Source organism: Ctenopharyngodon idella, chromosome 6 (genome assembly GCF_019924925.1).
Source record: "Ctenopharyngodon idella isolate HZGC_01 chromosome 6, HZGC01, whole genome shotgun sequence".
Taxonomy (NCBI): Eukaryota; Metazoa; Chordata; class Actinopteri; order Cypriniformes; family Xenocyprididae; genus Ctenopharyngodon; species Ctenopharyngodon idella.
The window spans coordinates 13,930,632-13,955,212 of record NC_067225.1 but is presented as its reverse complement, the minus strand read 5'-3'; the positions used below and the strand labels follow the sequence as shown (position 1 = coordinate 13,955,212).

The 24,581-nt window shown below is 38.1% G+C and overlaps 1 protein-coding gene across 5 annotated transcripts in view; it reads right to left on the bottom strand.

The window, feature by feature from the left end:
- Nucleotides 1-24,581, bottom strand: part of rptor (regulatory associated protein of MTOR, complex 1) — a 288,348-nt gene that overhangs the window by 38,587 nt on the left and 225,180 nt on the right. For 3 of the 5 annotated variants that reach the window (XM_051898086.1, XM_051898081.1, XM_051898084.1), the window contains exons 23-26: nt 19,533-19,636; nt 19,017-19,233; nt 17,154-17,264; nt 3,948-4,053 (exon numbers count right to left, since the gene is read on the bottom strand). In XM_051898086.1, coding sequence (XP_051754046.1) covers nt 3,948-4,053; nt 17,154-17,264; nt 19,017-19,233; nt 19,533-19,636 — 538 coding nt within the window. The remainder of the gene's footprint in view (nt 1-3,947; nt 4,054-17,153; nt 17,265-19,016; nt 19,234-19,532; nt 19,637-24,581) is intronic. The other 2 variants (XM_051898082.1, XM_051898085.1) reach the window with 1 other exon arrangement.

The following is a 24,581-nucleotide window of genomic DNA, read 5'->3' as shown; positions in this document are numbered from 1 at the left end:
ATGCATCGCTCACAGGTTGGGGTGTGTTGTGCGAGAGCAGAATAGCTAAAGGAAAATGGCCTGTCTCCCTACTGAATGCACACATAAACTTCCTGGAACTGTTAACCCTCTGGAGTCTGAGGATTTTTGGGGCCCTGGAGAAGTTTTGACATGCCCTGACACTTGTGCTTTTTTCAGTTGTTCATAAACATATTAATGACAAAAGTGTCATTACACTGTATTCAGCACAAACTAGGCTACAATAATATGTGAAGAACATGTATGTACATGTTTGTGTTTTTGAAGGAATAACGTTTATGCGTGGTTATTGAAAAAACAAAAAACTTAAGTCACTGAAATAAGGACAAAAAAAAATCTGTGTTCACACAACTTCTTGGTACTGGAGGTTGTAGACTAGAGTTTTTGCTTCAAAATGATGTAAAAATTATCCTGCCTACTCGTTCATATAAAACAATAGAGAGATTTAAATTTTCTAAGACACTTTGTCAAGAAACACAGTATGCGTGAAGGCGTGAATCATCATGAATGATGCTGTAATTCACACCTGAGAAGACAAAAGATCTGAATAAGGACCTGTAATGACCTGCATATTAATGAGCTCTTTCAGTCAGGTAGGCTGTGAAAAAACCCTCTGTGATCATGCTGATAACAGTATTAATGTCCACTCTTGACAGAAAAAAACATGATTTTTGTGATCTCATGCATGCACGTATTATTGCACATGATGTGAAGAAAATTTTGTATAGGCCTATGTTAAATTACAGTACCAGTCAAAAGATTGGACAGTTTTTTTTTTTTTTTTTTAAAGTCTTAAGTCTCTAACCAAATAATGGTTTTCTATTTTAATATACTATAAAATATAATGTATTTCTATGATGCAAAGCGTCTGAACATTCCTACCTCTATGGCATTTCATATAGGCTACTATATTTGTTATATTATATAGCCTAAATGTTAATGTGCAGTTGACAAACTATACATCATTAAAAAGATCTAAGACTCAAGCTTCACATTTTGACTCTTAAAATCTTATATTGACCGTAATTTCTTAATATGCTTAAAAGCATGCACATTTGGAGAAATACTGATGGATTCTCATATGTTTATATCAATTTTCTATACAGAGGAGTAATATTTATTCAATATTTATTGTCATCACTGTGAGCGCTGGATACTGTGTTTTCAATTCATACTTGCAGCCGGAGGGTGCTCTGTACACCTTTAGTCCACAAATATCAGTAAAAGAAGAGGCATATCATGTGACATTCCAGGAACTAACAGGCTTCCAGAGATTGCTTTAACATACAGATAAACACTTTTGAAGATAATAAATACACGATTGCGACGATGTATACATGTATTGCCTCAGAATTTGCGTCTGAATAGCGCTAGCTCCGTGGGCGTGGCCGCATTAGCGGATAATGAGACTTCTGACATGTGTCTCTTTTCATACAGATTACATAAACAGAATTTTTGTTTTCGATTTGACTTACACGATTTAAAACCTGACATTTCAACGTTTCTTTAGACGTCAGTCCAATTTTTTTGTGATTAGTATTCACTAAGTTACACTTCATTTTCTGAGAACTATCAGATTGGACTTCGTTCAGAGGGAGACGAGAGATCATGCATCATGTTTGTTTTCTTTATTTTACAAAAAGCACAACATTTTGTTTTTACTCTGAGTGTACACAAATAAAAGAAGATATTCAACAGATTAAAATGGTGTATCACTCTTAATTGTATGTTCAACATTGACAGAGTATTTTGAGTCTCTTTCACACTGGTAAGAAAAAAACCGAGGTGGTATCGCCGGCAATACCTCAGACTCCAGAGTGTTAACAGTGTTTCTGGCTTTGTACAGTTTTGTACACATTTTGATCAGATTATGTTTTAAGGGTGTTTCAGTTCAGTAAATTTTAGTGGGGCAGCAAGTTGGGCTTTACTTTATGCTGTGATGTATAGTATATTAGGGAGGCAGGACTCTTGCATTGGTCACGCCTGAGGCGATGCCCATAGTGAGATACCTCACTCTTTATCAGAGACTTGAGTCCAAATTCTGAGTTTATATGCAATAAGGCTGCATAAAAGTTTTTATTTTCTTGTTTAAGTGGCTCTTGATGCTACTTTGGTTCTGTGTAAAGGAAATGCAGCATCAGTGCAGCTTTAAACTTGTCATTTTCATAAGAGCATATAATTTATAATTTCATATTTCTATTTTGAATTTTCTATAGTCTATTTTCCTATTGTTTCTCTATTCATATTTCCATATTTAAAACAATAATTTTATAAGATTATTTCTGCAATTATTGTTGAACATTATTTCAGTAATTAAGTAATAGGTTGTTTGCACATGACGTCATTGCAGCAGCACGAATGAGTCTGGAGGGCAGGGAGTAATTATTCTATATAGGAATCCTATCAGAAACTCAAAATTTGTATGTTTTGCGTCGTTTATGGTTGCTCAAATCGTTAAAATCGAGAACCCAGAAGGGGTTTATATCGTTTACATAACTTATACCATTTTTTTATAACTTATTTCATTTTTTAACTTTAAAAGTTGTCGCCTTTTATAGCGTTTTGCATCTGCTGATACTGAAATGAATATAGATACCTGCTTAACTTGTTTTTGACTTGGTTAAATATTCACATTCTTCATGCTATCGTTTGCAGGGAAGAGAAGATATTTTATCTCATTGAATGATAATTTGGTGTTTTCGCTTCAGTTTTGTAGAATTCCGTTCACAATGTTGATGTGGTTACCGTGAGAACAGTGTCACGTGCTGCTGCTTCAGCCATCATATGGTAGAAAATGTCCAAATAAAATAAATGTGTACAACGAGCTGACAGAAGTCAATACATTTATTTGTTGGAAGCGTGTAAATGTAACTGTAGTTTTAATGTTGTCTTTGTAAATATTCACTTTCCCATATGACCACAGAGGAGAATCGGAGGGTCACATTCAAGGGACAGACACGACAGACATGTATTTATTTCAACAAATGACAACCAAAATCAAACCCATAGAAGCTCGTGAACAGTTTTGAAGTGGCTGTGTGCAAGTTATAATCATTCACAAGCGAGCAAGTCATACTCGCAAATGTAATGTTAATTATTACACAAAAACCAAATACAAAACTCAGCTAAGTATGCGATTATTTTGAGTGAAAGGCAGTGGGTTTATTCAGTGACGTTATTACATTTGCTAAAAATCGTCTTCCCTCACCTCCTCAACCAAGGTGAAAATTGTATTACACCGTCCAGTCTTTTTCCCCGAACGATGATGTGAGTTCCTATTGCAATTCTCGATTCAGCATAAATGACCTACAATGGTGACATTTTTCACAATCACGACAGAAAAAATTAAAATACTGCCCTTAACATCACTAGCAGAAAGGCAGCGCGATATAATCAAACCAAACTAGAACTGAACACGGTGTGACGGCAGCTTCACATTTTCTATATTTACCGCCTCAATGGCAGGAAAGTCTATCAATTCAGTAGAAAAGTCGCTCCTCTTCATAACATAAGGATCACGTCCTTACATATGTTGTAATTTTCTGTTTATACCTTTCTACACCAGCACAGTACGGACTTTTCTCCATCTCTTCCATTCTAATTTTCACTGCTTGCCCTCCACATTCATTTCGCGCGTCACCAGAACCACGTGATTGCAAACAACCTATTCCCTTGTGTGTCTGTTTAAATGCATTTTTATGAAATACTGCTTCATTCTGTCTTTGCAGTGTAATGAAACATTTTAAACATTTTGTGAAATATCAAGTAATATCACAAGTTACTCAGCTCAATATAAAAGATTGATAATGCAAATTGTACAGTATATACCTACTGTATATGACAGTATTTAGGTTAGATGTAAGTTGTAGTCTTTGTTGTCAGTATATAACAAATTCTGAAGTTCTACAGCTGGAAACTGGTAGTTGTACCTCTCTGAGTGATGCGTTGGCTTTGTCTGCGTACTCGAGCATTACGTAAAAATCTCCACTCCCTCTCCTTACGAACCTGACTCTCCAAATCATGCTCTTCTGGAATCTGAAAGAGAAATAAATTCAATTTTCAAATAATGGAGCACCAAAAGGGTCACCTTGTTTAAAACCATAAACACATACAATTACAGACATGAACTTGGTTTTGACAGTTGTGAGTACAGAAACTCAAAGACTGCAACTGTTCAAGAAAACACTCAAGACTAACAGTGTTATCTCTCTAGAAAAGGGATATTGACTGTGATATTTTACTCTCTCTATAGTTTCAGAGCAGTAATGACTTTATTAAATTATTTACAAGATTGATACTATCAGAGAGAAAATTATAACCATGCAACCTTCTGCTATAGTATTGCATCAGACAGTGCACTATAGACCCCCTGAGGAACAATTACATTTATTCTTTGCTATAGGGATAGAAGGATTGTCTAAACTTGTTAAATAATCAAAATCAACAACATGTATGTTATACCCTAATATAATATAATATATGTTATACTAAGCTACTGAAAGAGATGCTTCCAGAAGATCCTCAAATATCCTATTCTTAAAGGGGACCTATTATGCAAAATTCACTTTTACATGGTTTGAACATAAATGTGTGTCAGCAGTGTGTGTACACAGCCACCCTGTAATAGTAAAAATCCACCCACTCCTTTTTTTTTTTTTTTTTTTTTTTGAATCTCCATAAATCATAAGCAGTGTCTCAGAATAAGCCAGACTCTGCCCTATTAGCATAGACCCCACACCCTGAGTGAGCTGTACACAGTCCGCCATGTTTATCTCCTCGCTAGAGCATTTAACAGCAGCATTCAAGTAAGAAATGTATTCTTATTAAAGCTACTAAAGTTCCCTTTCGATACTTCACTCATACTGCGTGTGGGGAAAAACTCCTTTTTCCTCGATACTGAAGCCTTATTCAACAATGCAGTGTAACTGCACGGCCATTGGTTCAAACTGGAAAACTTTTTGAACCAATGAAGGCGCAGCAGAGCTGCGCGAGCCTATGGCGATGCAGCGCGCCAAAGCCCGCCAAAATGGGCGGGGTGACTGGCTATTTAAGCGGGCATTTCGCCATAGGATTTCAGATCTTTCTCCTTCAGCGACGACGATGCTTTCTTCACTGTACTTTGAGACCGAACGCCTTCTCTCGCCTGCTGAAACAGCTCGCTTCTCGCCGTTGAAGGGGCAACGCAGCGGACCAGCTGAGACTCACGACCGCCTGCAGCGCCGGCGCCCTCGCAGACTGCTCGCCCACTTCGCCGCTACCGGTTTCTCAGCGCTTCCCCTGCTGCTGTCCGGCGAGTGATATAAAGAGCTATTTCCAGTGGTTTTAACCACTTAAAAGAGCAATTTCTCTGCCGTTTTCACTGCGATCGCCGCTCTGTGAATCGTCGCTCTCTAGCAACTGTTCACCGCGCCGCTCACGAGCTGCTCTCCCCTGACTCAGGTGGTACTCATGATACATATTCAATCTGAAAGAGCACATTTCTTCTGTGTTTGCTGAGTTTCTCAACGCGTCGCTTGCCGGTTTTGCCCCCGTAAGCCGCGTTCATTGAGAATGAGCGTTCTCGCAATGAGGGCGCGAGAGCATATTTTTCCTGAGGGCCGAGCCTCTCAGTGCGTTGCTTGCCGGCCCTGCCCTTGCAAGCCGCGTTCATTGAGGATGAATGCTCTCACTGAGAGAGCGACCTCAATGCCCATTTATGCTCAGCTGAACATGACACATGCTCTCTGTGTCGGTGCACAGGCCCCTACACAGCGGTCTGTCAACCGACTTAATCCAACCCCTTGTCACGCGGGCCGAGGCTTGGCAGGCCATCCCCGGAGTGTCAAGCTGGGTGTTGGGGATAATAAATCGAGGTTACTCGCTGCAGTTCGCCCAAAGACCCCCGCGCTTCAGCAGAGTGGTTCCCACTTTGGTAAAACTGAACGACGCTCATGTCCTTCGCACCAAAGTGATGACTCTGTTAGGAAGGGAGCCATAGAAATAGTTCCCCCTCAGAGAGCGAATCGGGTTTTTACAGCCGATATTTCCTCGTCTTCAAGAAGGATGGCGGTCCCAGACCCATCCTAGACCTCAGACTCCTGAACCGCTCCCTCATGAGACGGAAATTCAGGATGTTAATGTTGAAACAGATCCTTACGCAGATTTGCTCTGGGGACTGGTTCTTCTCTCTGGAGCTGAAAGATGCGTACTTTCACATCCAGATAGCCCCCCCATCACAGATGATTCTTGAGATTCGCATTCGAGGGAGTGGCTTACCAATGTACAGTCCTTCCCTTCGGGCTGTCCCTAGGTCCCCGCACTTTTACGAAGTGCATGGACGCGGCGCTTTCCCCTCTGAGACAGATGGGAATCTGTGTCTTGAATTACCTTGATGACTGGCTCATATTGGCCCAGTCACAGACCGAGCTAGAGCATCACAGATCGGTGCTCCTCAGCCACTTGGAGTGCCTAGGACTCAGGGTCAATTTCGCCAAGAGCTCACTGCTCCCCAGCCAACGTATATCATTCCTGAGTGCAGTTTTGGACTCAGCCCATATGAGGGCCGCAGTCTCGCCAGAGCGCGCTCTGGCCATTCAGCAGCTCATGGCCTCTGTCAGGATCAAAACCCGTCTCCCTCTGAAGTTTTTCCAGAGGATGCTAGGGTTGATGGCTTCCGCCTCCCCGGTTTTGCAGCTCGGGCTCCTACGGATGCGGCCTCTGCAATACTGGCTAAACCTTCGGGTCCCACCTCATGCTTGGCGGCACGGCTGCTTGTTTGTCAGGGTAAATCAGTCCTGTATAGCAGCCCTGAAACCCTGGAAGGACCCTCCTGTGGTTCAGCCGTGGGGTTCCCTTGGGGGCGGTATCCAGAAGGACGGTGGTCTCGACAGATGCGTCCAACTGGGGTTGGGGCGCTCTGTGCGAGGGCAGACCAGCCTTCGGCTCATGGTCGAGCAACGAGAGACATCTGCACATCTACTGTCTAGAGATGCTAGCAGTGAGTCGAGCCCTTCACTCTTTTCAGATGGTCCTGAGGGGACGCCATGTCTTGGTCTGGTCGGACAGCATGACAGTGGTGTCCTACATAAATCACCAAGGCAAGCTTTCATCCAGTCACCTCTGTGCACTGGCAAAGCAGCTCTTGGAATGGGCCCTGCCCAGGCTCTACACCTGTGGTCCCTCGATGGGAGCCTGTTAACCAAATACCATTTCTCAGGCGAGAGCCCCGTCTACTAGATGCCTCTATGCCCAGAAATAGTCAGTCTTTGTCGACTGGTGTGCAGCTCGAAACGAAGACCCTGTTGAGTGTGACATATCTCCGATATTGTAATTTCTCCAGGAGCGCCTGGGCCTCACCCCTTCCATGCTCAAGGTGTACGTAGCAGCCATAGCAGCGTTCCAGGCACCTATCGCTGGCCAGTCAGTGGGACGAAACAGCCTTGTAGTGTGTTTCTTAAGAGGTTCTAGGCGTTGAATCCCCCCCATCCTCTTACTGTACCCATTATGTTGTACCAAATTATGTTGGCATTAGCGGACTTGCACTGGCATGGCTCAAATCGTATTCATCTAACCATCACCAATTTGTAGCAGTAAGTGAAGAGGTATAATATCGATCACAAGTTCATTATAGAATACCGCAAGGCTCAGTACTAGGACCATTGCCTTTCATCCTGTATCTGTTACCTATGGGAGATATCATTAGGAAACATGGCATTAGTTTTCACGCTGATGATACTCAGCTTTATATTTCTTTGCAGCCTGATAAAACATACCAATTCACATAATTAACGGAATGCATAGGATTTAAGCGAGCTCCTATCTGTTTATAATCCTTCACGTCCACTGCAGTCTCAAAATTCTGTTCAGTTGATAATACCTAGAATATCAAAATCGACTGCGGGTGGTAGATCCTTTTCCTAGTTAGTACCCAAACTGTTGTTCGGGATGCAGACACACTAAAATTAAAGACCTACCTCTTTAACCTAGCATACAATTAACACACTATCACATTTTTATAATACAAATCCCTTAAAGGGGGCGGGCACGTGTCACAAGCACGTGCACGTGCAGCTTTTGCGCAAAGATCGGCTGCAAGCTATCAATGATCTGCTAAACAAATATATTTAAACACACAGAATACACCATCGCGTTATCCGTTGATAACTTTTGAATCACTATAATGAATATAGCGTATAGTGAATGATGAAAAATGAATTTATAAATTCACTACGTTCGTATTGTTTACATTATATGCACTTAGGGCTCGAACAGCCACGGAAAAACACGAGATATTCTCCATTCATTTTAACCAATAAAAACGTGATTGCAACTATCAGTTTCTATGGTTATTTTAATGACAAATATCCAGAGTACATCAATGTAATGCGTGAGAACAAAACTCTCAGCTCCACTTAACGCTGGGTTCTTTGGGAAGCAAGGTTTTTTTTCCTCACAACCAAAAACACACTTTGGTGACATTGTTGATTTTGTGAAGTCCTGTGACCTGTGCAGCACTGCCGACGACTTCCGTAAAGCCGAACGCGCGTTGATGGGCGTGCTCTTGCTCTCTCTCTGGTTGATGTGTGCGCGCGCGCCCTTCCGGGAGAAGTGCCCATACAAGGAACCGGGAACACTTCCCATAACATCTGGTTTAACTGTTTCATAATAGGGCCTGTTTACACCTAGTCACTTCATGCATTTTTACTGATCAGATTGTTAATTGATTTATCAAGAGATTCCATTTACACTTAGCCACACAAATATGTCTCCGCAAAATGGATATAAATCTGATCTTCAATTCCCAAGCTATATGCAGATTTAAAGGAGTTCACATGACCAAAAGCAACAAATATGAGCTGCATTTTATTGATCATCAGCTAATTTCCACAACGCAGCACTGGATGTCAGCAGAGACCACGACAACTAGACAAGCCCTAGATACAGACCCACAGTGAAGACCTTGTTGACTTGACAGCCATTGGCACAGATCCTCAGCGAAGACCAGAAGAACCAGACAAGCCCTCTGCACAGACCTCTAAGGCCAGCTACAACTCCCCCTCCCTCCATATGCCAGTGTGAAGTAATGTGATCTTCAAGCAGAAGGAGCTGGATAAAACATTCTGATTGATATCAATCCACACTCCGACTTGTGATGCAGCCAAGAATCATAATCACACCACATTCATTCGTTTGGCCAGAGAAGGACTGGTCCCCTGACTGAGCCTGGTTTCTTCATCATTTTGACAAAGTTTTTTTCATCATTTTGTGACATTCTGTCACCTGATGGAGTTTGGATTCCTTGCCACTGTCACCTTTGGCTTGCTTAATTGGGGACACTTAATATTCAGCAATATTGATTTGACTGCACTGACATTATTGGATCAGAACTGAATTAAGCTGGATGATGACATCACTGTTTTCGCCAGAGCTGCTTAAGCTGAATTGAACTCATTACAGTCTTTTTTAGAGCTGCTTTACTGCAGAAATTAATTCTGTGCATTATTGATCATTATATTCCAGTTTATTACTGTAAAGCTGCTTTGAAACAATCTGTATTGTATAAAGTGCAATATAAATGAAGGTGAATTGACTTAAATTTCTAAAAACTGTGACCGATGTTCTTCCTTTCTTGAAAGTTTGCCTCTACAATTGTAAGAATGAGGAAACTGCTCAACAAGCTAAATAAAGTGTTCAGATATGCACATACAGAGCTGAAGCCCTAAGTGAGAAAATCAGAGCTCCAGCTAATTAGCCCAGATCGATCCAGTCTTCCAGATAGGAGCTCAGAGAAAAGGGCAGATCCCATGACACAAACCCATATCCAAGCTCAAGCAAGGTAAGAAATCACACCTGTCTTTTTTTCCTGGAGCTCTGGGGCTCCATATCAATCTCTTAATGAGAATCAATGATTTGTTTTTCTATGGAAATGAAGCAGTGAGCTTGTACATGTTAATTTGTCATAGTTAATGGCCTCCTCTAGAGCAGTTTTTATACCCTTTCAAATAAACACATAGTCAAGTCACCAGTAACATGCACTTATCACACCCATCACTCTAATAGACTGGAATAGAGTTGTTCTCACTCAAGACAGATTTCTCATTTTGCACTCAAAAAGCTTTCTTAGATCTTTGCTGTCCATTATGCACATCCCAAACTGTTCGCTGTTTAGTAAGCTTTCTGAACTACCACACATGAGCTGAAGTTTTTTTTTTTTTTTTTTTTTAAACCAGTAAACCCTTAGAACACTTGCTTTCTTATGGAAATAGAGGTTGAATGATATGGATTTTTTCCATTTACATAGGATATCTAGAAAACAGGGTGGCTTTTAGCTGATATAATTCAGATACATTTTATTTTAATATGAATAATAATAACATTTTTGTTAATATAATATAATATATAATATGAGACATACAACTGATGGAATTTAATGAAATTTACAAAATATTTAATAGAAAATGTATAATACATTGACAAGGACATACTATTTTAAATGACTCAAGGAGTCAATATAACCCTTATTATGTCTTCACAATCCCCATGTTTCCTGTGTTTGTGTCAGTCACCAAAGAAACTTCTTTTCTGTTGATGTTCTGGATCAACATGCACCATTCCAAATTTTGCTATATCCTAATCACTGTTAACATGTATTCAATACTTCAATGATTTCATTGTTTCTGCCTTAAATTAATACATTGTTAGCTAACTGCATGATTTGTATATGTACATTTCTGATTTATATAATTTGGACACAGTCACCTCTGATAACAGATTACTCTAAATTGCAATGTTGACATGCTTTTTCTGTAAAGCTGCTTTGAAATGATATGAATTGTGAAAAGCACTATACAAATAAATGTTCATGCTGATTACCTGTTTGTAGTTACCCTGTGTGGATCTACCCATTTGTATTCATCATCTGTTTAGATTTTTAACTTGTTTTTGTTTCTTCATTAACTTTTTCCCTGCCAGCGTTTCTAAAAACGTTGCCAGTCAGCATCAGCATTTTTTTTTTTTTATAATATTTACAAAACTTTCATGGGCCCCAGAATATTTTATTGTATGAATATGTAAACTGCTTAAAGTTAAATAAATAAAATCAAAAAATCAAAGCTTATCACTTAAGCAATCTTCTATCTGCTCCTTTTGTGCTGCGTCCCAATTCAGAGGCTGCATCCTTCGAAGGCCGCATTTGAAAGCCAATTGCGTCACTGCGGCGTGATGAAGGCTGTCCCAATTTGAAGGATCCTTCAAATGCGGCCTACTTTGTTTCCCATGAAATGAAGGATACAACAGATGGATCCTGAGGGGCCTTGCGTACCCCAGAATTCATTCACCAGTGACAAAAGGATTTTTTTGAGAGAAATTACCGATTTATACTTTTAAATTTAAGTATTGGGTTTCAACTTAGACAAATATCAAATGATACAAATGCAATGTAAAATAAAAAAAAAAACTTTTAAATCAGATCAAATGTTGACATATCTTACTAAGATGCGATTACATATAGTTTATACTATTTATTATTTGCAGAAATGGACCATGGTGAACAGATTTAGATAGTTCGTGAACCCTGTTTTTTTTTAGACAGTTTAATATTAAAAAAAAAAAAAAAAAAAAAAGTCCAGTACAAACGTTACTGACACTCATCAACGGCAGCTGTCATAGTTGCTAGGTGACAAGAACAGAAAGTTGGAAAATCTCATCAATGGCTGGGAAAGAGTTAAAAGACTGCTGTGGTACCCTCATCTCTACTTCATTGTAGTCTCCTTCACCTGTTCTGTCCATGACAGGAATACTTCCTGCAGCAGAATATTTTTCTTAATGACAGCAAAACTGTATTATTGTCCCTGCATGGCAACCAATCTACTGCACTGTCCTAATTTCATATCTGTCCTATTATTTTGAAGTCTCAAATTTCAACTCAAATCAACAGAGTGATACAGAGATAACATTTTTGTAGGCCAACCCGGAAGTTAGCATCAGCCTGGTTCCCTCAACAAAAACCCAATAGGATTTTTCCATTAGCTTTTGGATTACTGCAGAAAACAAGGTATGTGACTAACCAAAGCTTAGGATTCTTACATATTTTTTTCATAATTTTCACAAATGAACACAACTTTTTATGAATTTTGAAGAGTAAATACAAACAGCAAGTCAAAGGTAAAACAGTAAAGCTAAACATAGGCTATAAATAAACTACACCATGGGCGAATGACTTCAACGTCACCATCACTAAACTTCTGACAACTTGTAGAATAAAACATGAACATATCTTGAGCATGAGCATGTTTTCACCACAGACCTTATTTCAAGCATGTAACCAAAAACACCCACCCACACACACACACCCACACCCACGGTCCAGTTTTACACAATTGCAATAGAAGAAGTCAATACATTTTCCTGTCTGGTTGGACTCAAATCATCACACTAAAAGTGGAAACTGCAGTGCATTGTGTGACGTGTTGAAAAATTTAGCATTCCAGTCAAATCTATATGCATCCTGGTTGAGAATAGGCTGGTGAAAATCATGCCGACCTCCCTCGCACCTTGACCAATCTGTTTTTTAGCATCATCCCCTATCACAACACTCTAAGCCCTTAAAACAAAGTCCTATCAACAACAACATAAATTCTTCCCTCAAGCTGTAAATATTAAATCTGTAAATCAAGGGCACTTGTTTTCAGTCACTGATCTAATGGTACATGCACTAATAATTTCTATTTGCAGCATTCATTGTGTTCATACATAATCAGTAGAAATACAATGTAAATACAATCGGCAGAAGTTGATATATATTCATTCTTGGGTTGTATATGCTACTTTCTTGATGTTTTATGTTGTTTTGTCTCCCACACATTATTGATTATTAATGTGTCTTGTTCTCTCGCAGTAAACATGAGGTATTACTCTCAGCGCTGTGCCACAGGCTGTGTGTGTTCCTCACTGATCACATACTGATAGGATTGCATTATACTGCCTCAGGACTGGACACAAAACAAACACACACACATTCACAAATATTTTCATTTGTATATGATAATTACAGAAGACAATGGAGAGAAAACACACACACACACACACACACACACACACACACACACACACTAAACTAAAATACTGCGGTAGGGATTTGTTGCAGTGGTGGTATTAGATGATAATACCATGGCCCTGATTGACTAACATTTTTATACACCATGGCATTTACATGGTACATGTAAATAACATGGTAGTATGATTGTCTTTTGTGTTTTGACAATATGCAAATGCATAAACTGAATTCACAGTGGAAAGGGTAGTATAAAAAGAATAGTATCGAATAGCCCTGTAGTAAAGCATGGCATCAAAGGAGCCAAACACACATGCAGACATATATTTAAATATTGGTTTATGGGATAACACTCTGAGTACTGCAGCAGCAGCACTTTTGTATGTTAGAAAGTCCCCTCTGGGGACAATGAAGTTTGGCAGCTCTAGTTTGGCTGCTCTAGTTTGGCTGGGAACAGACAGGAAGGGTTTTCTCTTTTTGAATAAAGAGAAATGGTTGAAGAAATGTCATGCCATCACCACGGCAACAGAAAAACTAGCATAACTTTGGGTCATGAAATTTCCATATGCATATTTCAATCCATATGACATGATATCTAACTACTGTGTTTAAGGTGCATAAGGATTTTAAAACGGTATTTTGCTATGTTTGAATGTATTTCCCTCCAAAAACAGTATAGCAAATTATTTAAAATTTGTTCCCATGACTTATTAATTGGCGACCAAGTTTTATTAATTTGTTTCCTTGTTTTAGTTAAATATTATTTGTTTTCTGTCTTGTTTATTTAATAATGTTTTTTAAAATTCCCGTTAGAAATCCTAATCAGCAGAAGATTGTGCGTACATGGATCCCCACCCCTTCTCCTCCCCAAAATAACCATATATGGAGCTGACAATGCCTAGTTTTACTAAACATATCCTCATCTGCATATAATTTCCATATACATATTTCCATCCATGTGATAGCTTACCACTGTGTTTAAAGACACTAGGATAATATGAGACAGACTCACTATAAATGCGGTTTGTGTCATCACATTACATAGCTAAAAATCATTCAGCATCCTTCTGTCTTGTTTAAAATAGAAATATTAACATATCCATAAAGCAAAGTATATTTGCCAAAACTGTGGCTATATAATACTTTTCAGAGAAATGTTTCAAAGAAGAATTATTCTCATTCATGCCTATTGGCAAAATATTTTTTATTGTTTTTAACAAAACTAATCCATGCAGTTTTGCCAATAAAATAAACATCTATTTTAGAATGTTTAGATAATTGTTACTGGAAACTGAACAGATACTTATTTTGCAGTCTAACAATTCTCTGATATCAGTGCCTCACATATTTTAAAAATAAAATGTGTAAATCTTACTGTTTCCTTCAAATAGGCATTTTCATAATGCTTGGAAGACTGTGAAAGGTGTTATAAATTAGGCTACTGTCTGCCTGCAAACAAAACAGCACACCTGCATGTGGTGCGACAACAGTTGTACCGTACTGTGTCATCGGAGCTATGGCCCGTTAGACCACCCAAAGAGTCTGTGAGTGTCTGCCATTATACTGCCTATGTTTCTAGGCCATCTTAATCAGATTCAAGAGTGCATTATTTAACATTATATACATGAAAATATTTTTTTGCTATTTAGAATACAATATAAAGCATGATTATCATGCGCCAAGCAATTTCCTCTGTCATTAAAACATAATATTTCACAGTAAAAGTGTTTTAAACATTCAGTACTAATAATTCTTTTTAAATTCATAAATATTCCTCAAAAAAAAATCTTAAATTTAATATAATTTGAGTTCACCATTAATGAGAGTGGCATATTTAATATGAATGTGTATCAAATGGAAAACAGAGTTTAAAGCTATTTTGTTTACTTCATTACTTTGCTTGCACCAGTTAAGAGTGCATATGCATTGGTCTAGAGCAGAGGTGATGAACTCTGGTCCTGGAGAGCCACAGTCCTGCAGCGTTCAGATACAACCCTGATAAAAACTCACCTGCCTGTAGCTTTCTAGTAACACTTCAGACATTGATTAGCTTGTTCAGGTGTGTTTGATTAGGGTTGAAGCAAAACTCTGCAGGACAGTGGCTCTCCAGGATGGGAGTTCGCCACCCCTGCTCTAGACCAATGCATATGCACTCATTAACCGGTGCAAGCAAAGTAATGAACCACTGGTCTAGAGTGTGCGGCCGGTGAGCACATAATTACAGCAAGTTTATTTGTTATAAATCCCGATATGTGTGTGGAAAACTATGCACGCATATTTTCAAATGGCCATTTTGTGCATTTATACAGGTGCTGGTCATATAATTAGAATATCGTGAAAAAGTTCATTTTTTTATTGTAAATTATTTTAAAAAATGAAACTTTCATATATTCTAGATTCCCTACATGTAAAGTAAAACATTTCAAAAGTTTTTTTTTTTTAATTTGTTGATTAGAGCATACAGCTCATGAAAGTCCAAAATCCAGTATCTCAAAATATTAGAATATTTACATTTGAGTTTCATTAAATGACCATCCCTACAGTATAAATTCCAGGTATCTTTTGTTCTTTGAAACCACACTAATGGGGAAGACTGCTGACTTGGCAATGGTCCAGGAGACAATCATTGACACCCTCCACAAAGAGAGTAAGTCACAGAAGGTCATTACTGAATGGGGTGGCTGTTTACAGAGTGTATATCAAAGCATATTAAATGCAAAGTTGACTGGAAGGAAGAAATTGGGTAGGCAAAGGTGCACAAGCAACAGGGATGACCGCAAGCTTGAGAATACTGTCAAGTAAAGCCAATTCAAACACTTGGGAGAGCTTCACAATGAGTAGAATGAAGCCGGAGTCAGCGCATCAAGAGTCACCACACTCAGACATCTTCAGGAAAAGGACTACCAAGCCACTTCTGAACCAGAGACAACGTCAGAAGCATCTTACCTGGGCTAAGGAGAAAAAGAACTGGACAGTGAACAGTGGTCGAAAGTCCTCTTTTCAGATAAAAGTAAATTTTGCATTTCATGTTGAAATCATGGTCCCAGAGTATGAAGGAAGACTGGAGAGGCACAGAATCCAAGCTGCTTGAAGTCTAGTGTGAAGTTTCTGAAGTCAATAATGATTTGGGGGGGCCGTGACGTCTGCTGGTGTTGGTCCATTGTGTTTTATCAAGTGCAGAGTCAATGCAGCCATCTTCCAGGAGATTTTGGAGCACTTTATGCTTACATCTGCTGACAAGCTTTATGGAGATGCTGATTTCCTTTTCCAGCAGGACTTTAGCACCTGCCCACAGTGCAAAAACCACTTCCAAGCGGTTTGCTGAGCATGATATTACTGTGCTTTATTGGCCAGCCAATATGCCTGACCTGAATCTATGGGATATTTTCAAGAGAAAGATGAGAAACAGTCGATCCAACAATATACAGATGATCTGAAGGCTCAATAGTGCCTCAGCAGTGCCACAGGCTGATCACTTCCATGCCACACTTCACTGATGCTGTAATTTGTGCTAGGAGCAAGTCATTTGCTGTAATATGTCCTGCCGATCAAGTATTGAGTGCACAAAAGAACATACTTTAAAGAACTTGAACTTTTCTGTTTTGCAAATCCATTTTTTGATTGATCTTAGGAAATATTCTAATATTTTGAAATACTGGATTTTGGACTTTCATGAGCTGTACGCTCTAATCATCAAAATTAAAAAAAAAAAACTTTTGAAATGTTTTACTTTACATGTAGGGAATCTAGAATATATGAAAGTTTCATTTTTAAAAATAATTTATAATAAAAAAATTAACTTTTTGATGATATTCTAATTATATGACCAGCACCTGTATATCAGGCCCCAGAAGATCACTTACACAGTCCTGAGACACTTAATCACTAACCTTCACTTCACTTTGGGCAGTTTGTTTTTTGATAATATTAGAAGTGGGGTCCAACTTTTTCATATCCATTTACTAATATTTAAAATTTAATTGCTAAAATAACGTTTAAGCCTGAATCGATCTTAAGTAATGATTTCAAGTCAATTCATTAACTGAATTTGTTTGATTTAGAAGTAAATTAATTAGATTTCACCTCTAATCCATGAAGCACTCACCTTCATGACTGGCTGAGCGAAGTATTTGGCACTCCAGTCGCAAAGACCTGTCTGCAGACTCACACTGATGAAGCTCCTGTGAGCAGCTGTCTCATCTCCATCCTCAGCAGTCTGAGGAACACACCAGACAAATGACAATATGTAACCAAATCACCACATAAACACTCACAGGGTGATCAGGTCTTACTGACTGTGCTTTATCCTGCTTGCTACACAACTATTTATTAACTAAAGCGACCTATTAAGCAAAATTCACTTTTACATACTGTTTGAACATAAATGTTTGTCAGCAGTGGGTGTACACAACCACCCTTTAATGGTAAAAATCCACCCACTCCTCTTTTTTTAAAATCATAAGCAGTGTCTCAGAACAAGCCGTTTGCAGGTTCTACCTTTTGTGACATCCCAAAATGCCTAACCCAGCCCATGACTGACGACGAACTCTGCCCTATTTGCATAGACCCTGCCCTCAGTGAACTGTACATTGTCTGCCATGCTTATCTGGTCACCAGAGCAATTAACAGCAGAATTCAAGTAAGAAATGTTATTCTTATTAAAGCTACTAAAGTTAATTCAATCAAGAGCAGTGAGTGATTTTCTGTTTTTCTTTTGTTGTTTGATTCATATTAACAGAATATATAACAGTAGGTATGTAATATACACATGCTATTTCTTTACTTGCTGTTTACGTTTACAGACATAGCCAACTGTTTATGTGAACTGTGTCTGTTTTTGACATAACCTTGTGTGTATTTGACAGTTTAAGCGCAATAACACGTGAAAGAGAACTTAGTTTAATACTCACAGGACACGCCGCCTGACATTCGGCTCTCTGTGCGTGTGCTTCATATTTGTGTGCTCAGAAAACTATATATCAGAAGTTTAGACTGATATGGATTTAAAACACATGCAGATAATAACTTTCATGTGTCATGTGAGCGTGACAGCGATATAGATGATAATCAAAACCAAACAATAGTGGCAAGTGTATTATTCCGAGGCATGAGCTGTACAGGCTCCACCCTCATCTGGCAAGTGGGGTGGGGGGGCAGCAGCTCATTTGCATTTAAAGATACATGCACAAAAACAGTACGTTTTTCCTTTCACTCAAAAATGGGCATTCACAACATGGTATAATAAATGATCTGTGGGGCATTTTGAGCTGAAATTTCACAGATACATTCTGAGATTTATATTACATCTTCTAAGAAGGGGCATAACAGATCCCTCTTAAGAAAAACCTGGGCATTAAATATTTATGTTGAAAACAGTTGTGCTCCTTAATATTTTTATGGAAACCATGTCTATTTTTTTCAAGATTCTTTGATGAATAGGAAGTTTAAAAGAACAGCATTTATTTGAAATAACACTGTAAATGTATTTACTGTCACTTTTGACCAATTTAATGCATCCTTGCTAAATATTAATCTGCAATTCAAGTTACTAGTTTGCTAACATTTAACAAACAATGCAGCATGTCTATTTCTATTGTAATATCTTTCTCTCATCCATCTCTTTATGTGTCTAATGGGCTTCTTGTACTTATGAGAGACAACAGCTTTAACTGTAGACTACTGAGCTTCTAGCCATCTAATGAAGGCTTTTTGCACCCCCCCCAAAAAAAATAAAATAAATAATAATACCGAAGACATCCAAAGCCTGGGGCACAAGGCTTAGTTTCATTGTTATAACCTCACAAAGTAGCTAAAACTAACATCTACTGTTGGTTTAAACCACAAACAAGGCTGCCACAAAATAAGAAAAGCTAAAAAATATTTTTTCTTAAATAATCATTTGACATGGCAAATAAACAACACAGAAGGATGTAGAAGGATCTGTGGGAAACTAATATCACTGCTGTACCTGATCAGGGCCCTTGTCAAACATCTTCCTGGTGCGTGGGAACTGCTGCGAGTGGGGCGCCTGGCCACCCAGAGTTGGTGTGTATGGTGGCCGATTGGGCGGTGCCTCCCGGGCCGGCGGTTTGGGCACTTCATTGGTAAGACTGGAGCTGGAAGCACCAGGCATGGGAGGAGATCCGCTGGAGGGAGATGAAGAGCGTTTGGATCTGTGGGAAGCACTACAACACCAACAAGCAGGGCCATAACACAGATTAATGTGCTGCAAAAGAACAGGGTCAGCATGCACTGCAATGCTGCATGTTAAAATAAAATTAATAGCCACAGCCAATAAACATATCCCAAAAAGAACAGGATGCTGTTTAATAGATGCAAAGTAGAGTAAAATAACAGAAGCGCAAGCTATTACATTCTGCTTTTTCATCTGTTATTTAAAAAATCTAAATCATTCCAGGTGACTATATGGTCCTGCTGCTGATTTTAAACAAATTAAATACATATTTAAGTGTGAGTAACTCACCCTGCTTGATGTATGAGAGTTCCTTTGCTGGTGGGGCTGGCAGGTGCTGATTGGGTCAAGGAACCTGAGTCCAGAATCCTCTGTGTGCGAGCATTCATGGTGGCCTGATGAGAGAAGCAGTGTAGAATGCAGATGTTTTATAACAATGTAGTATAAAATTGTGCATCCTTGTTCTGATTCCATCAAAAGCAGAAAAAATTGTATCTACCACCGGTGGCTACTGTGGATGGCTACATTTCAAGGTTTGATAGCTAAGCGCTAAAACAAAAATAATTTCTGGTGGCCCTGTATGACTGCAAGTAAAATACAATACAGTTAATGTATGCAAATATAGAGAATGCATGTCTGTTTGAGCTGTAATCCTAGAGAAAAAAGCAACAGCAAAACTCTTCCTCGTAACTCTAATCGCAACCTAAAAGGGTAAAAAAATGAAACAATGCTGTCTACAAAAACACGGGAAGTTGACTTATCTGCTTCATCAAAATCTAGTTAACAATCCTATCCTCTCATCACCATCTGGAGAGATGGTCTAATCTGATTTTTATGCTAAAGCCTACAGGGAAGTGAGAGAGAGACAGATTCATCATGACTGAGTAGACAGAAATAAAGTTATTGTGTGTTTGGGCACCAGATCAAAGATTAAAATGCTTGAGTTTCTGTCCCACAGATTCATTAAGTTAAAAAAGAAAACAGATATGAATATCGAGAGAGAAAAGATATTGAGTATTTTCTTATTTACAGCTGAACAACCCCTATAAAAGGGAGACAAAATCTACCTACTGCACATAGGCAGTAACCTAAAACTGTAGATGTCTGCTGAAGTGACGCATCGCAAAGGCTTAAGGCTGTCTACAATACACGTGTAGCGAATATGTCCTGTAATTCAACTAGTAACAACTTAAAATTGACTTTAATACAGTTTTATTTTTTAATCAGAGGGTTATTTATTATTATTATTATTATTATTATTATTATATTTGACAAAGCTTGTCACAATCCATTTTGGTATTGTCCTGTGCACAAAAGATATATGCGATGCTGCCTTAAAATTTGGCTGTAACAATGCACTTAGGTTAGGAAGCATCATAATTAAGATGCTTATCTTTTGGAACAGCCATGTGTTGTAAGTGCATCTATGATGCCCCAAAATACTGCCTCTATAGGTAACTCAATAGATGATGGAACAGCTAATATCTGTTACTTTTTATTTATGTAGTTTGCACAAATGTTTTACTCCAAATCAAAATTTCTTGTATTATTTACTGGTGAGAACGATAAAAGCTGGGGCATCTCAGTGGTATAGAGGGTAAAATATCATTAAACAACACTATGTTTGTGCACTGAACATAATCAAATAAAATATAACCTTATTTGATTCTCATGTGGAATTGAGTTTCAAATACACTTGAAGAAACATAAACATGAAAAACCAGATCCTAGACAAGTTAGAAAATGTTATTTGAATGCACTGCTGTCCTAAATAGCAAGTTTTAAAAATGCAAAAGATTACTTTTTTTGGCCTAATATTGTCTACAACTCAACGTGCAATAGAAGTTTCTGAGGGTTCTTTCTAAGACTTTATTGAAATACAAACACTACTGCAAGACAACAAAGAGGTCTGTGTTATACAAGATGCAGTGTTATATTGTAGTAATGTATCACTCTTAATGTTGGTGTATTGTCTTTCTACATGCTTAAGGAGATGCACTTTCCCATCACTAATGAAGTATATACTGTATTTTAGTCCTAGTATGAGTAAATGTCTGGGTAAGTCAGAACAGGCTCTGAAAGAGGTGTGTGTGTGTTATTTTGCACTGATTGGACTCAGCAGGTCTATCTGAGTATCACTGCACAAATGTCAGCGTGACAAATTGGCACTCATTGTCACCTGCTGCTCCGGAACTTAAGAAAGGTCAAAGACAAAACAAGCTGAGTCTGATTATTTGAAATTTACAACATGACCCTTTGCTCAAACAACCTCCAAAAGTTCTGCAATCATGGTTTAGAGTCTTTTTAACATCAATCAGTGTCTAGCTCAAACAAAAGAGAGAGAGGAAAAAAAAACAAAACAAAAAAAAACAAGATTTGTTTAGGTTTTACATTAAAGTGCTCATGTAGCTGCCATAAAAAAACAAAAAAAACAAAAACCCTTTCAAAACTGTCGTTAAAAAAAAAAAAAAAAAAAAAAAAAAAACCTGCAATCGGGCTCAAGCTGATGTAGACATGATGCAAACAGGCCCAGAAAAATCAAGCCAGAGTGTCCGATACCTTGTCAGATGATTTTTGGGAGTTTGTTTACCCCTCCCCTCTCTCCAGTTTGAACCATGTAACAAGAGATTATACAGAGACTTTATAGCTTTAACTTAAAAACATAGCCCAGCATGATGTACACAAGATGAAAAGAAGATTTAGTTAAAGCAGAAAAGCAAGTCTGCAGTAACTTAATTTTCCAAAGTCTCCCTACAGCTTTCTTACGATATCTGATGTGATATATAATGAAGTGAGAGTGTTTTCTGGAAATCAAACACCCCAGTTCGAAAGAGATGTGACAACAAATCTACTGATTAGTGAAGTTTCACATACCCCTGAGAACCACATTTGAAGTCACCTCTAAGGTGATGCATATGGCACAGTCATGAAAGAAGATTTTTAGAGTAAATTCTGGAAGATGTTTTGAACTTACAAGAACTCACATGAACGGAAACCAAAAAATGTGGCCATATAAAGTGCATTCCACTGTTGTTAAGTTAATGTAGTTAAGTTAAATGTCTGGAAACCCTTGAGTAATGCAATGTTGAAGAAGCACTTTAAAAGTGTAGCCTGTGAAGCTATTATCAACTCAATTTAAAGAAGCTATTCTTTTGTAAACAGAATTACGTACAAAGCTACAAAAAGGAGCTAACTACAATGAAGATAGTTCGGCTAGTTCAGTGCACAGCACAGCAAATAAAAACAAAAAACAAAAACAAAAACCAACAAAAAAGGTACGATGATACAATGTAAAATTGCTGATTTCTAGACACTAGTTATAAGTACAAAAACAAGCCTCGAACTTATAAATTTATACAGAATGCACCGAAAAATATCTTAAGTTGAATACGTAGCAATGAACAGCAAGTTAATGAAATATTTATGAGAATCTTTTTTTATCTGTTCATTTACATTTTGAACAAATCAAGAATGAATCGGACAATGAAACATATGAGAGAGAGATTCATTTAGGACAAAACTGACTAGAATTAATCAGACTAAAAGTGCGTTTGAATATTCCCTCAGTTTTCTTGAAAGCAAAGCTACATACACAACAATGTGAATCTTAAAAACAGCTGATATGCTGCTACATGTTGGAAAATGTAATTTGTAACTGGACAAGTTACACTATTTTAAAATTAGCAACTGAAAATGTAATTTGTAGTGTCACGGGTTTTATCTGGATACAATGGCGCAATGCACCATACAGAAGATGAACAGTTGGTGAGTGGAATAGTGTAGTGCTCTTTCAGCTCAGGCTAATTCATTAGTGGAGTGTTATGTGCTAACGCTGTGCAACATGCGGGTAGGGACCCATAGGCCATTGATGAGGGGCCTCAGCAGGGGACTGACACGGCTTGCACAGCAGATACTGAGAGACAGAAGTCAGCGGTGGTTATTACCTTAACTTACGGCTGCCTCTCAGAGCTGCTGCTCACATTACTAGGCCACAGGGAGCAGTTTCTTTTTAATTGCATTTGCTCAATAACAATCAGGGCTGAATGTGGAAAGTTAAACAGTAGCAGGTGTGCAAGGCTCAGATGTAGTATGTGGACCCATGTATTTGTGGACTTTATGTACACAAGTCTTCTGGATTCTTATAAAAAAGTACTGTGCCATGGATTTGCAATGTATCCAATGGTAATAATGGAACTTTGATATATGCCATGGTATTGGATGATTACCACATTCATATCCATGCTTAGATTTATGACTAGAGCTACAAGTGCTTCCTTCACCAAAAACTCCATCAGTGATTTAACTGAACATGTGCCCTTTGTCCAAATTTAGCAACTCTCAAACAGTGACATGACAACCAGGTCCTGAAAAGGATTGAAGCAGAAATTAAAAGAATAGTTCACCTAAAAACCTAAATTCTGTCATCATTTATTTGCCTTAATAATTATCAAAACCTGTACGACTTTCTTTGTTCTGTAAAATACAAAAAGAGTTATATAATATAACTTAAATAGTTATATAACTTAAATTACAGTTATACAAAGATGTATGGACTATTTTCATGGTGTTTGACAATCCTCCATCTCCATCCACTTTCATTATTTGGAAGAGAGCAGCGTGAACTTTCTTAAAAACAATGTTTTTGTTACATGGAAGAAAGAAAATTATATAGGTTTTGAGCAATACAGTGCATGCAGAATTATTAAGCACATTGATTTTCTGATCATATTTTTTTCCAGGCACATCTTACTAATTCCAAACCACATTAATCTTAATAACTACTATTCATTTTGTATTTAATCATTTATAAGTGATATATAATTGTTCATGAAGGCTGGAAATGAAAAACGCCTTAGATTCAGATGTGTATAATTATTAGGTATGTTTTCTTTTACAGATAAAATGAGCCAAAAAAGAGATTTAACTCAGACTGAAAAGTAAAAAAAATATTAAATGCCCATGAGAAGGATGCAATACTAATGCAATACTAGAAATTGCAGTTAAGGCATGACCATTGGATAGTGAAATGCTCATTGGGTCAGCAGGGTCAGACAAAAACAGGTGGAGAAGAAAAGACACGTTAACTGCAAAAGAATTAAGGTGAAGAAATAAATGTGAAACAATCAGGAAGCCTTTAGTCTCCAGCGCCACCATTTTCCAGAACTGCAACCTACCTGGAGTCTCCAGAAGTGCAAGGTGTCAGGATCTCAGAGACTTAGGTTAGGTAAAGAATCCTGAAAAATGACCCCCACCTAATATGAATCACAAGCTGAAGTGTTGTAAAATACATGAAGACTGTTTTTTTTATATATATGCTTTATAGACAGATAGATTGAGAGT